The 13555-nt window shown below is 56.6% G+C and overlaps 1 protein-coding gene across 5 annotated transcripts in view; it reads right to left on the bottom strand.

Moving 5' to 3' along the window:
* Positions 1-8292, bottom strand: part of ELN (elastin) — a 33438-nt gene extending 25146 nt beyond the window's left edge. For all 5 annotated transcript variants that reach the window (XM_067309597.1, XM_067309598.1, XM_067309600.1 and 2 more), the window contains exon 1: positions 8110-8292. In XM_067309597.1, the coding sequence (XP_067165698.1) occupies positions 8110-8188 (79 nt within the window). In that variant the 5' untranslated portion in view covers positions 8189-8292. The remainder of the gene's footprint in view (positions 1-8109) is intronic.
* Positions 8293-13555: the final 5263 nt, after the last annotated feature.

Genomic DNA, 13555 nt, shown 5'->3' with positions numbered 1-13555 from the left:
CAGTGGGGTTTTGGCACTGAGGGTTTCGCAGTGGGGCTTACAGTGGAGATTGAAGAGCTGTGGGGTTTTCAGCACTGTGGGGTGTGTGTGGGGGGGGTGGTACCATGGAGTTTGCTGTGCTGTGAGGTTATTGGTGGGGTTGGCAGCAGTGTTAGAGGTGCTGCAAGGTATGTGATTGGGTTTGCAGTGCTGTGAGATTGGGGATGGGATCTGCAGTGCTGTGAAATTTGCATGCGGTAGGGTTTGCCATGAGGTTGGCAGTGGGGTTGTCAGTGCGATAGGGTGGGCAGCAAGGCTGGCAGCGGGGCTGGCAGTGCTGTAGGATATGCAATAGGGTTGGTAGTGCTGTAGGGTTTGGAATGAGGCTACAGGAGGATTTGGGCACTGCAGGGTTTGGACACTGTGGCTTTGGACACTGGGGATTGCTGGAGCTAAGTGTAGCCAGCCCCGCTGTGGCAGTCTGCACCCAGCTCTCCTGCCTGTCCCGGGCAGAGGTGACAGAGCTCACAGAGGATGGGTGCTGAGAGCCCCACAGTAACACAGACCTGGTCCCCTGCTCCAGGGCAGCAGCAACTTCCCCAGCTCCCCAGCCAGGCTGACAGGGGACCCTGGAGGCACACGCAGGTGGCACAGCCCCTGGCACCAGCTGGCCACAGTGTCCAGGTGGCCAGGGCAGGGTGGCCAATGGAGAATGCAGGTGCTGAGCAGGGGCCTGGGTAGCAGAGCTGGCTTGGCAGGGTGGGGGCTCACATTTTGCTGCTTATCTCTTCTCCTAGCACCCACCAGATGTGGTGCTAATAGGGCTTCCCCATAGCCCTGTGCCCACTCCTGGCACCCCCTGACAGCTCAGCACCTCCTTGCCTCAGCTCACATGTGTCTCTGCACCATGTGGGGTACCTGTGACAGGGTCCAGCTGGACTCCCAACTCAGCCGTGCAGAGAGAATGGGTGTCAGGATACACATAAACACACACACACAGAGGGCACGTGTCAGCATATATACACATGCATGTCACAGGAGTCAAGACACATGTGCATAGGACACATGTCAGGATACACACACAGGACACCTGTGTCAGATACACACACGTGCAGAATAGGTGTCAGGATGCACACAGCTGCACAGCACAGGCATCAGGATAGGCACGCATAGGACACGTGTGTCAGGATACATGCAAATATGCAGAGGACATGTCAGGATACACACACACACACACTAGGATTCACACACATGCAGAAGGTGTGTGTCAGGATACACACACAGAGGACATGTGAGGACACATGCAGAGGACACATCAGGATTCCCACACAAAGGGAACAGCTGCATCAGGCATTCACATGTGCATGCACAGTGCTGTGTCTGTGACACAGTGCCCAGGACTCACCCCTCCAACCTGTGCCACTGTCCCCATGACACCTACACGTACCCCAAGGATGCAAAAGAGCAAGACTTGGCTATGTGACCCCAAAGCTGCTTCCCAGGGCTCCTGGCTACCTATGGGGCAGCCAGGGACCACCCCAGCTGGCCTGGGACCCCAACAGCTCCAAGTCCAGAGAGTCTCTATCCTGCTAGTGAGGGCTGCCCAGAGTGGCTAGCGCTGGGCTGAGCCCTCCAGGGCCAGGGATTAAGTCCAGCCTTCAAACAGCTGATCTCACTTTGAGTGGAATTTGGGGCTGATAACATGCTCCAGCAAGCCAAAGGCATGCACTCAGTCATTGCTCTGCCCCGCTGTCTGGATGGCCGTCTCGCCCCACCGACACAGCCCGGCACAGCCCTGCCCTGCCGAGGGAGGCAGCTGGCCAGGATTTAAGAAGCACGCTCCTTTTCCCAGCACATCCCCATCCCCCCACCCCCCCCAAGCTCGGAAAAACAAATCCCAGCTTTTTGCTTGTTTCCAAACAAACTGGAAGTGTCCACACGTCACCCGCCCTCCCCCACCCGTCATGCTGGGAAGGGAAGACTGCGGCTGGCTGCGTGGGATGCTCCGCCGCCGCTGGGAGCGAGAGCTATCGGGACAGCCAGGAGCCATAAACACGCTCAGGGAGCAGGATGCCCAAGGCCATCAGCTGTCCCCCGCAAAGCAGAAGGGTCCCCACCAGCGGGGCTCCTCCAGCTGTGCTCAGCTCCCCGCAGTGCCCCCAAGCCTCGTGGCCTCGTTCGCTGGGCCAGGCTAGGGCCCTGCTGTCACCAGGCTGGTGCTGGGATGGTGCTGGGAATGCAGAGCCAGGCACGCTGAAGACCCAGGTGCTGAGCTCAGCTCAGCTCTTACCCCTTTGTCCCTCTTCCCCATCGCTGGCTGGTCAGAGACCTTGAGGGGAAGCCAGAATGAGGTTGGAGGCCCAAATGGCCCATAGCCTCCCTAGGGTGCACAGGGACATAAGAACAGTCCAGGTGACACCACCTTGGGGCTGCAGCTCTCCTTCCCTGGGTGTTTGTCTGAGGCCACAGCTCCTGCCTGCCTGGGCACTTGTGGCCCCTGCCAGAGAGGTTCCCCAGTTGCGGCTGCTGTGGTCTCACCATCCCTACCTCCATAGCCCCGGAGAGCACAGCGGTGGCCTCCGGCAGCCTGGGTCTCGTGGGAAGCATCTCCCAGACATTGTCCTGACTCTTGCCGAGGGCCAAGACTCTGTGCTCATCCCAGCACCTTGATTTGTGGGAGGTATGCATGTTTTGGAGAGTTAAAGAGGACATGGCTGCCTCACAGTGCCAGTGGCCAGGTGTTCATCAGCTTCAGCCTCACTAGCCCCCTCCCTGCCCAGATCAGGAGACTGAGGGGGACAGCAAGCCTTGACGCAAGCCTGGATTGCCACGGTCTTGGCAGGGGGGGCAGCAGGATGTCTGTGCTAGGGAGGCCGTTCTAGGTTTGAGGACATGATGGGTTTGCTCAGGAGCATTGCAGAAGCCTGCTCTCCCCTTGCTGGTTCTCCCTGGCTTAACAAGACCAGCTCTGATGCCAAATGTGGTCAGCTCTGCACTTGGTGTCACAGTTATAATGACTCTTTTACAAGCTCGCATGGGCCCTCTTTGCTGGCATTGAGAGCTGGTCCTCAGGAGCCCCACAGAGCCGGGTGCTCTTCCCAATAGGGAGGCAGTGCTCTGGCTGCCAGATGTCACAGGGAGGTCTCTGACCCACACATGTCTCAGGCCAAGGACCAGGCTCAACAGCCAAATTTGGCCCAGTGTTGCCAATCCCACCGATTGGCAGAGCCACCACAGCTCTGGTGTTCAAGGCAGTCCTTGCTTCCTGTTCTGGCTGCATCGCTGGGCTCTCCAAGGCCACACCAAGCTATAGGAATTGTCCTTCTTTCCTCCACCTGGTGTCTGGGTTGTGTTCACATGGCCATGCTTATCATACACCTCTAAGCCCAGTCTTTTACCAGAGCCCAGTCTTGGACCTCTTTCCTGGCTGCAGGCAGGAGGTAGTCCCTCAGTGTAGCACCTCTCAGGGATCTAATCCTTGGCATTGTGCGCTCTCCCTTTGGCCTCTCCATCCCCTCTTCCCTTGGCATGTCTGGGAAGGAAGGAACTGAGTCACAGCTCTTCCAGGACTGACGGATTTCTGCATTTTTTTCTATCCATGGACCGAGCCTGCCTGGGACTTTGGGAAGAGAGCATTTCTCTATATCTTCCCTCCTAGAGAGAGCCAGGTACCTCCAGTGCTGCAGTAAAGGAGTCAGACACAGGTCTTCCTGTGTTCTCCACTCTGTCAGTGATATTCAGGATTGTGGTCACGTCTTGGCACGGTGGCTGGCTAGTAAGTTCACAGACCTGACAAGCACTGGGCTAGTCAGCAGCACCAGGGGGAACTTTCTTCTCAGTTCAGAGGCAGGAGGATTTGCATCTGAATGTGTTGTGCTAGCTGCATTAAGGCTTAAGGCATGGAAGTATTTCAGGATCTGGCATGGAGACTTTTTTCTAAAACATGGACTTTTTCTTCCATAGCGCTCTCTATCATTTGATCATTAATTCTATTATCTGCACAACGCTATTATCTCCACTATTTTTACTATCTGCATGATGACTTGCAGATTTCTTTACGAATAAGAAATACAGATGTTTTCTGGGGTCAACATCTTATTTTCCTCTCTTTAGAGAGATGAGAACAGGCTGAAACATCCACCATAGGACATTAGTGCACAGCCTCAGTTCTGACGCTAAAGCCCTCATCACACCCGAGCTAGGCAGCCAAACATCCGATTCGTCAGCAGACCTCACTGTCCTTTCTGTGCATGCGTGAAATCATTCCTGAAGGAGGCTCAGCAAGTAACTGCTGGAGATATTTCCCTCTTTCCTCACATTTCTGTTTTCTTTTCTGGGGGAATCAGTTTTGGAAACATGTGATCTCCAGGCAACTGCCCGGCACGCTTTGAACCCGAGATGTGTCCTGACCCGAGCCCACTGGTAGCAGCTCGGGAAACCAGCCAGGGGTGAGTGCCTAACAGGGGGAGTGGGGAGAGATGCGTTTAAGAGCCTGGCTTGTGCCCAACCCCAAAAGCTTCAGCTTTCATTTCTGAGTACTGAAACCTCCCTTGTGAACAAGCTGCACCCTGCAAGTTATTTGCTGAGGGAGCAGCCCCCCCAGGCCGGTGTCTCCAGGAGGTGTTGTGCTGGGAAGGGGAGATGCCCTCCCAGGCTGGCCTGCAAGAGATGCCAGGAGGGGAGGACTGTGCTCGGGGTGCCCACGATTGAGGCAGCTTGGAGATGGCAGGATGGCTTCCTACCCCTTGCCCCCTGGCCTACACAGCTGAGGAGAATGGCATCAGGAGCTGAAAGGCTCTCGGCAATCCCAGCACTGGACCAGTTTCCCTCTCATGATCTGATGCGTGCCCCAGAGCTGCTTTCTGGGCATATGGTGGTCACAGAATGACTCTCCTCCAAGAACCTGCACTAATCGCCTTACTGGGAGCCAAGCCTGGAGGAGACCAAAGCAGCTTTGGGACTCTTGACTGACTTTTGTATCTTCACACGATCTTCAGGAGGGCCACAATGCCCTGTTGGAGGCCAGTATACCAACACACACATTGTCAGTCTGTCTGCTGCACCTGAGTTTCCCCCTGTGGCCCCGGAGCCCAGTGGGCTGGGACACCCCATGGTGTCTCTGTCCTCTCTGAGGATGGCCAGTGTCCCTGTCTGGGGGCATCCCTGTGCCCCTGGCATGGAAAGTCCTGAAGGACAGATACCTCTCTCCAAATGCTGAGGAGTGCTGGATTTGGCACCTTTTAGAGGAAATGTACCTTCTCCATATGGGGGCCCAGTTCCAGCCCATGAGGCCGTGAAGCTCCTCCACAGTGTCCTGTACACATCTGCACTCCAGGGAGCCTGCAAAGCAGGCAGGGCCAGAGTCCAACTCACTGCCCGGACATCCAGGCCAGGGAGCTTCCCAACTACAACCGGTCCCAGGCAGCTGAAAGCCCAGGGCTCAGCTCCTCCACAGGCAGGCACTGCTCAGATAGAGTTGCCCCACCGGCTTGGGATATGGCATCTCTGCCAGAAATGGTCTGCTCATGTGCAATGAGGCTGCCCCTTTCTCCCTCTCCTAACCCTGGGATCTCTCAAGGGTCTTTTCTTCTGTCTGGCTCACATCTAGGCTGGTCTGGAGGTACCACAAGGGACAGTCCACCGACACCGCTTGCAGGTGCTGCCCTGAGCCACCTCTGTGTGGATACACCTCAGAGCACCCTTGTAGGTGCATCATCACTCCCCCATGCCACCAGACATGCCTCTGCCCCAGCTTGGCCTCAATGCAAGCTGGCAGAGCAGGGAGCACGGCTGAGCCTGCCTGACTTGCAGCATGCCAGGCTGCAGAGACACAGGTCACTCCTCCATGGAAGAGTGTCCCCTGATGTCCCCATCAGCACTGGGATGGTGTCCAGGGCCAGGGCCAGCTCTTCTGTGAGCTGCCTCCCCAGACCAGCAAACTACCCTGAGAGCAAGCCAGGAACTGGAGTGGGGCCAGAAGCCCCAAAACAGTCAAAAACTCCTGCAGGATCTTGCCGCAGAGCCAAAACTTTCCTGGGATTGTCCCAACTGGCAAATGCTTGCAAACTGGTGAGCAAAGCCACCGTGGTTAAATAAGCCAGCATGAAGTATCACTCTGAGCGGTGGCAAGTGCCCAGGAACGATCCGAATCCCATCGAGGATGGCACTCTGACCCTGGCCACGGGTCCCTGAGCTGCAGCTATCCAGGATCAGGCACAGACGGCGGCTCGGCTTTACAGGGAGCCGCCTGTCTTGGCACCACTCCGGAGCCACACCGCCTGCTCAGCCAGAGGCAAACCAGCCAGCAGTTGGGGTCCTGGGAAATCGCAGCACTGGGTCAGAGCAGGGCGCGCCAGGGAACTGGCACGAAAAAGCTGCTGACTGCAGAGAGCAGCCCTGAGGATTCTGCCCTGGGGAAGAGGGTGCCTTCCAAGCCAGCACTTGCCTGCTCCCACATGCAGCCCTGGCAGTGCCTGCTGCTGCCCCTGGTATTCTGTCCTCTGCCCCCTTTCGCTGAGAAGCTGGTCCCACACAGCAATGGCTTTGGCACTGACCCGGTTGACGATACTGTTCAGATCTTCCCCTTTGGCAGTGCATCGCGCACTCTCCCTAGCGCAAGCCCTGTGCACATGACAGGGCACTGTCCCCTGTAAAGCTAGATGGCCGCCTGGCTCTCCAGAGCTGACTGTCTCATCTCTGGCCTCCCATCCTTAACCATGCTGTCTGCCCGCCTCACAGCTCCTTGCCCAGTTTTGCCAATGCAGCATCCTATAAATCTGTGTTTTGAGCAGTGCTCTGCATTTCTCTGCCTTTCTCTGCAGTGGTTCATTGACTGCTCCAGGACACAAGCCCGGCGAAACAAATGGGTTTTGCTCTAAAGCACAGTGCTCCCTGGGCTCTTTTGCACGCTGCTCACTACAGACTAGGAAACTCCCACACAGTGTGACTAGCGCAGGTTGAGCACACGCCGTGGTGCATGGACTGGTCTCCCCTGTGCCTGCACATGGCCGACCACCAAACACGAGCTGTCCCACAGGCGGGCACCTGCTGAGCGGGCTGGCTGCGACCTTCATCACGCAGCGTGGTGTGACGCAGGGGGTGTGTGTACACTGGTGCACAGTGTGTTCACCCACCCACCACGGCACCGGGAACAGTTTCGTTGCCCGTGCATACGCGTGCATGCTCTGGAGGTGTCACACGGTCCCTATGGGTGATGCTGCCATTTCAGGGACCAGCTCACACTCATGCAAGGCGCGTGTCGCGCTCACTCGCATGAACTGTGCGTACACCAGGGAATACGCACAAATACACAGCCACCGGGGATGCATGCAGAAGTAGACTGGTGCAGGGGCTGCCCTGAGCACCAAAAGCCCACAATCTGGACAGGTCTTGCTGCTCTGCAGACACACTAATACAACCAGCAACGGCTGCAGGCTTTGTCACGGCCACACACTGCGCGGCAGCTCACACACATCGACTGCGGGATGCACACACACACACACACACACGAGCATGTACACCCCGACCGCCCTGTCCAGCTCTCATACAGTGATCAAACTGGGGGGGGGGGGGGTGATGGACACGCGCTCCCCCAGCCCCTCACCCTCTCTAGTCCCTGTCGCAGCTTGGCAGCCATCCCCATCCGCCCTGCCCTCCGCTCTCCCTGCGGGCTGTGAGCGTGTCTCGGAACGCAGCGCACTTGGCAGGAAACAGCACCTCAGAGCCTCCCCTGACAAGTGCTTCATCCACCAGTGCCATTCCCAGACAGTGGTGTGTCACCCCTCCTCTGGTGAGACCCACCAGGCTACGTCAGTCAAGGACTGGGGGGGGGCAAGAGCTGTCTGGGGAGGAGGGCACCCGGTGGCACCCAGAGGGGCTGCCCGAGGACACCTCCCACCTTGGGGTGGCCGGGAGGTCCCTAAAGGCAGGACGGGAGATGCCTGTCCCTCCCCGGGGAGACGCGGCCCTGGCCGTGACCACCTGTGGCTGAGGCAGGACGCAGGTTTCCCCCCTCGGCCACAGGCGCAGTGCCTGAGCCCTGGTGCCCATGGAGGTCCCTGCGGAGCAGTCCCGGGCTCTCCACAAAAGCGCGCTCTGGGGTTAAGGGAAAGGAGTCTTTTCTTTCCTTACCTCCTTGCTGAGAAGCCGGGAGGATGGAGAAGAGGAGGAGGACTCCGGGAAAGAGGGGTGCAGCTGGCTGCCTTGCCATCTCTTGAAGCAATGCCCCCGTGCTCTCGCAGTCAGTGTGTTTTATCCCAGAGCTGCTTAATTGTTGCTTCCAAGGATGTGAGGGGAAGGGGGGTGGGGGTTGGAAGGAGGGAGGGGAAAACGAGTGAGAGAAGGGGGGAGAGAGAGGCACAGGACACTACGTCATGACGAAAGGGCAAACACACAAGCCTCTCCAGGCTATTGGGCTGTATTTTTTTCCCCTTTTTTTAATTTCTCTCCCTTGCTGCTCTCTCCAATTCTGGTGCATCTCTGCCAAAAGAGCGGGGGAGCTGCCAAGACAGCCTCCAGCGGGAGGAAAGGGGAGGGCTGACCCGCGCCGTACCATAATGGCCAGGCCATACATCGCACCTCGGGTGGCAACCAGGCGCCCTCGCACTTTGGCGGGCCTGGGGCCAGCGCCTGGGCGCAGGCCAGGTTTCGCCCATCGCTCAGTGCTGCGCTGCGGGAGGGGGGGGACGGGACGCTGAGCTCTGCCCTCTCTGCCGGCCAGGGCTGGGCGCAGGGGGCTCGAGGGGGGCCAGCTGGGCTGAGGGGGAGCCCTGCACTCCTTCGGGAGGCAGCTTGGGTGTCAAGTGAGGACTGGTTTCCAGAAGTGGAGGGAAACAGATGGAGGGCAGAGCTGGAGCTCCCCCAGCCCGAGCAGACATGAAGGTGGGGGGGGGAGGGGGAGGCAAAAGGTGGCGGAAATTAAACATTAGTGTCTCGAGATAAGCTGTCTCAGGAGGGGTCCGGCTTTGGCGTTGTGCTCCAAGCCACCGCAGCTGAGGCTCTGAGTTTCTCCCAGCTCGGCCCCTGCTTCTCTCTCTTACAATTGCTAATGTTGTTTGTGTTCAGACATCCTACACCTGGACCGGTGCACTCAGCCGGCGGGTGCCCAGCCTCACTGCCCCGAGCCGGGATGGAGAGAAAGCAGAGAGCATTTAACCCTGACTGCCCCTGCTCGCTCCAGAAGGGCCCCAGCACCGCTGGAGGATGGAGGACGGAGGCAGAGCCCTCACCGAGGGGGGACACTTGTGGGGAGAGGGCAAGGTCTGGCCTGGGTGGGAGGAGAGGGTTGCAGGTGGCAGGGATGGTGACTGGGACCCAGCGGGGTGCTGTGGGGTCCGGGACACGGCCAGGCAAAGGGGGGGCTGCTTGGCGCGGTGGAAAGGACGCAGCAATGTCCTGACTTCGGCCACAGTCCCAGTGTCCAGGACAGACGTCTGACCGGACAGACCCTGTCAACAGCCACCATGCCTGGCAGCTCATCCCGTAGTGGCCGTTAGGTGGCAGGCGTGAGGTGTCCGGCATCAAGATCCAGCCGTCCAGCCAGAGGAAAAAACTGAGAGTTTGCAGAAAAATGAGCTGTCTGCGCCCAAGACGGTCCAGTGGGGGAGAGCAGTGCACACTGCTGAGCCCTCTCCCCGGCCCCGAGGTGTCCTGGGGACACGGAGCGCTGATCCCTGGTGCGATGGCCCACAGGGGCTCTCCTGGCTCGTTGTAGCCAGGCCTGACTAGCAAAGGCCACCGCATCCCACAGACACTGTCCCATGCCTGTCCAGACACTGGTGCCAGGGGCTTTCTTGCCTGTGTGACACCGGTGTGCAGCTGAACTGGGTTGCTCCCTTGCAGAATGATATTTGCCTCATTTCCAGTCTGAGTTCATTCGAAATTGTCAGCCTCTGATAATGCAAATTATGAGCAAATTCACTGAGTTCTTCTTCTCCTGCAAGAGAAGAGAAGTCCCAAACCTGGACACCTACTTAAAGAAGTGTCAGCTAAATCCTTGTTCAGGATAGTCCCTCCAGAGCCCAGCTGTCTGGCTTATTGCAACTCCCACTTTATTTTAGGGAAAGTGCTGATTGCTATGACCCCAGGAAATCTGTAAGGTGGGAATTGCAGGGAGTGTTTTGCCTTCCACACTTGGAGTTCAGCTACCTCAGGGATGGGGGGCCCTTGCAGAGCAGCCGGCCAGAGGAACCACTCAGTCCTTGGTAGGCTTTGCACAGACACTGATTTTTTTGTTTCACCTGCTCTTCTTTGTACATGGCAACCTCGTGACTGCTGCGTGCAGCAGCTGTTGCTGTTGCGAAAGGCTGTGGGCTGTGGCCATGGAGGGCAAAGAGCACCCTCCGTTTCGGAGGGTGGGGTGTGCATCAGCAGGGGGCAGAGCAGTCTGGTTGGCCCGACCGTCCGCTAGGCTCTCGTTGCCGAATTACGTAATGTTTGAGGGAAAACACACAGTTGTTAAACACAAGCTCTCTGTGCTCTAACAGGAGGAATGGAGTGAATGGATTTGAGGACGAGCAAGAAACAGCTTTGCAGCAGTTCCAGCTGCCTAAAGTGCAGTTATGGGGCCTGCAGGGATGGAGAGCCCCCGACCAGTGCTGGCCTGGGGGTCTGGGCAATGCATCCTTCGTGCATGCATCTATAAAACATGCAGAGAGCAGGGCCAGGAAAGCGGCCTTGCTAGGAATTGTAACTGGGGCAGCTGGATGTTTCTAACAGCTTCCATCTCTTGCCAGTGAAACAGTTCTGATTTTTGAAAGCATGTTTTGTACCTAGAAAGAATAGATGTGAGGCAAGATTCCTCCACCCCTGGCAATTACACAGGGGACTGGAATCCAAGCACTTTGCAATTTGGCCAGGGCAGAGCCAAACATTTCGTGAGCTGCCCGCAGGGAAGGGCTGGGAGCATTTGCTTAAGTTTGCAAAGTGTCGGGGAGAAGCTGTGCAATTTGGCCAGTGCCAGGAAGGCACAGTTACGGGTACAGTCTAAAGAGAAAGGGGAAAGGCAGAAAACATTTCCTGTAGGGAGGCCCAAGCAGGAAAGAGTTTGCTATGTAGTGCAAAATCAGGGTGAGAAAAAACGTCGCAAGTACTGGAGGGAGAAGTATGTCTGGGACCGTGTCCAGGATCTGCCTGTTTGTGCCAGTGCTGGTGGCAAAAGTCTGGGTGCCTTGGCCAGGAACGGTGACAGCTGCAGGGAGGAGGCCTCGTGCGGCTGGTCTCCGAAGCAGGTCCCCAAGTGGCTGTCATGGATGGCAGGTGCGGGTCCCACACATTTCCCATAAATGCTGAAATTGCTGCAGGGGGAGGCACCTGATAGCCTTGCCCTGCTGTCACAGACACACACACTGTCCCGAGGGGTAACACTACTCCATTCCGACACACAAAACATAGAAGTAAACACACCTTTGCCATAGCTACAGAGGAGCCCGGCACCTGCCTCTGCAGGGATTCACACCGAACTTTGTTTCCTATGACAACTGCCGTAAACAGCGTGCGTCACAGTTTGCTACGAGTTGCTAACAGGGTGTGACACAGCTTTATGGCGCCTGTGCAGGAATACATGGGATATGCTCAAACGAAAGTTATGTGTAAGGGGAAGATCACAGGATATTCGGTGGAAGAGGCCTCTGGAGGTGTCCAGCCCAAGCTCTGGCTCACAGCAAGAGTGTCGCCAGTACTCACTCACTACAGCCAATGTTTTTATCTAGCTGAGGCTTCAAACCCTCCAAGGATGGAGATCCCCCAGCTCTCTGGGGACCTGTCCCAGGGCTGCACCACCCTCCTGGGGAATAAATTTTCACTAATTCCTGATCTGAACCCAAGATGAATTTGCAGCTGGGAATATCCCAGAAAGCCCAAGAAATTGACCACAGGAAGACATGCACTGACTCATCCCATGAGAAAAGTGGAGTAGAAACATTTAGTGCTGATGATGATGAAGAAGGAACCCAGAGCTTTGTGTATGGATATAGACAAAAAATTGAGGGCTACCTGGAGGAGATAGAATTGCCCCCCAAAATGGATGGCCAGGGAGTTGTGAGATGCAATAAGGACCACAAGGGATTTTCCATGAACTCAGAAGCCAGGTCTGGCAAACTCACTTTGCTCCAAAGAGCATCCAGAGGGCCTGCTGGCAGGATCTGCACAAGGCGTGGAGTCCGGTTCCAGCAGCACCTCTGCAGAAGACCCCTTCGTGGTTACCATGGGGACACATGCTGGGGCAGGTCACGCATGGTGCAGAGCATGCAACGCTTGCTGCTCTGTGAGCGTGAGACCCCAAACACAAGAGGATCTTGTGTGCAGTGACCGGGGAAGTCTTTGGCCACACAAGAGGAGCGTGTGCTTCAGGCATGGGTGGCAGCTGACAGGGGAGCAGGGACAAAATCAGATGAGTCAAAACTCTCAGGAACGTCCAGTGGGGGGACCAGGTGGACTGTAATGGAGAAGAAAGAAACAGGCCACAGCTGAGCAGAGGTGATTCTGGACTTGTCACAGACACTGAGGGCCTCCACAAACACACTCATGTCCTGCAGCTGCTTTTCTGCAAGAGGCAGGATGCAGTATGCAGCTGCTGGTGCTGGGAGAAGTGCAGCTGCAGGGACCTACAGGTGTCATGCATGAGCAGTGAGAGCTTTGGGACAGCAGCAAAGCAGCTGCTGGTCCTTGCTGCTGCCATGCACTGACGCTCAGGTCAAAATAGTTTACCATTATACAGAGTCTGTCATGGTCTCAGGAAAACAGGCCACTGAGCATGTTTGGTTCACCCAGTCTGACTGGCGTTGTGCAGGCCTTTTCATTTCAGCTGCTCACACCTCTCCTGAGCAAGTGACTCATGCTTGAGCCACAGCATGTCTTCCAGAAAGGCAATATAGTCTTATCTAAATCATCAAAGGACAGGGAATCTGCCCCTTCCCTTTGCATGGTTGAGCATCCTTATGATTTCCTCTCTTGGTTAATCAGCTATCGTGCCACTAGATCCTGCGATCAAAAACCTCCAGACTAACAAGGATTTCTGAAATGGTGACCTTTGTAGGTCTGTGTGCTACAGCATTACAGAGAAACGCATCACAGGGCAGGAGGAGGAGGCAATGTATGGGGCACAGACAGGGCTCTGCAGTACCTAGAAATCTTCCTGTGGGCTCAAATCATTCTTATTTTTGGCAAGCCCAACATTCAGGCTTGTCAAGTTCCTTGTTCAAAGGTATTTTCAGCTGCCTCTGCAGGTCTCTCCTGGATCAGCTCTGATTTTTCCAGGCAGGCCCCGAGAAGTTGGCAGCTGCAGCCAGCTGTGGCTCACCATGGGAGGTCACCAGTCACAACCCCTGCGTATGGCTGCGAGTGCTTTCAGTGCTCCTAAAAGCAGGAGCAGAGCAAGGACTCAAGATAACCCCTGTCCATCAGTGGACACGCTTGGTGCAGCAGGATGTGCGGGCCACTGAGGTGTGCACAAGTGGGAGGTCAGGTTAGAGCGTGCACTTGGGCTTGTACACAGAAGGAGCTGTGTAGCCAGGGAAAATGACACCACCTCTTTTCAGCCATCCAAGAGTCACTCTGGCCTTTTACCAATCCCATCTCT

Source organism: Apteryx mantelli, chromosome 22 (genome assembly GCF_036417845.1).
Source record: "Apteryx mantelli isolate bAptMan1 chromosome 22, bAptMan1.hap1, whole genome shotgun sequence".
Taxonomy (NCBI): domain Eukaryota; kingdom Metazoa; phylum Chordata; class Aves; order Apterygiformes; family Apterygidae; genus Apteryx; species Apteryx mantelli.
The sequence above is the reverse complement of the archived record's forward strand: the minus strand, read 5'-3'. Positions and strand labels throughout refer to the sequence as shown.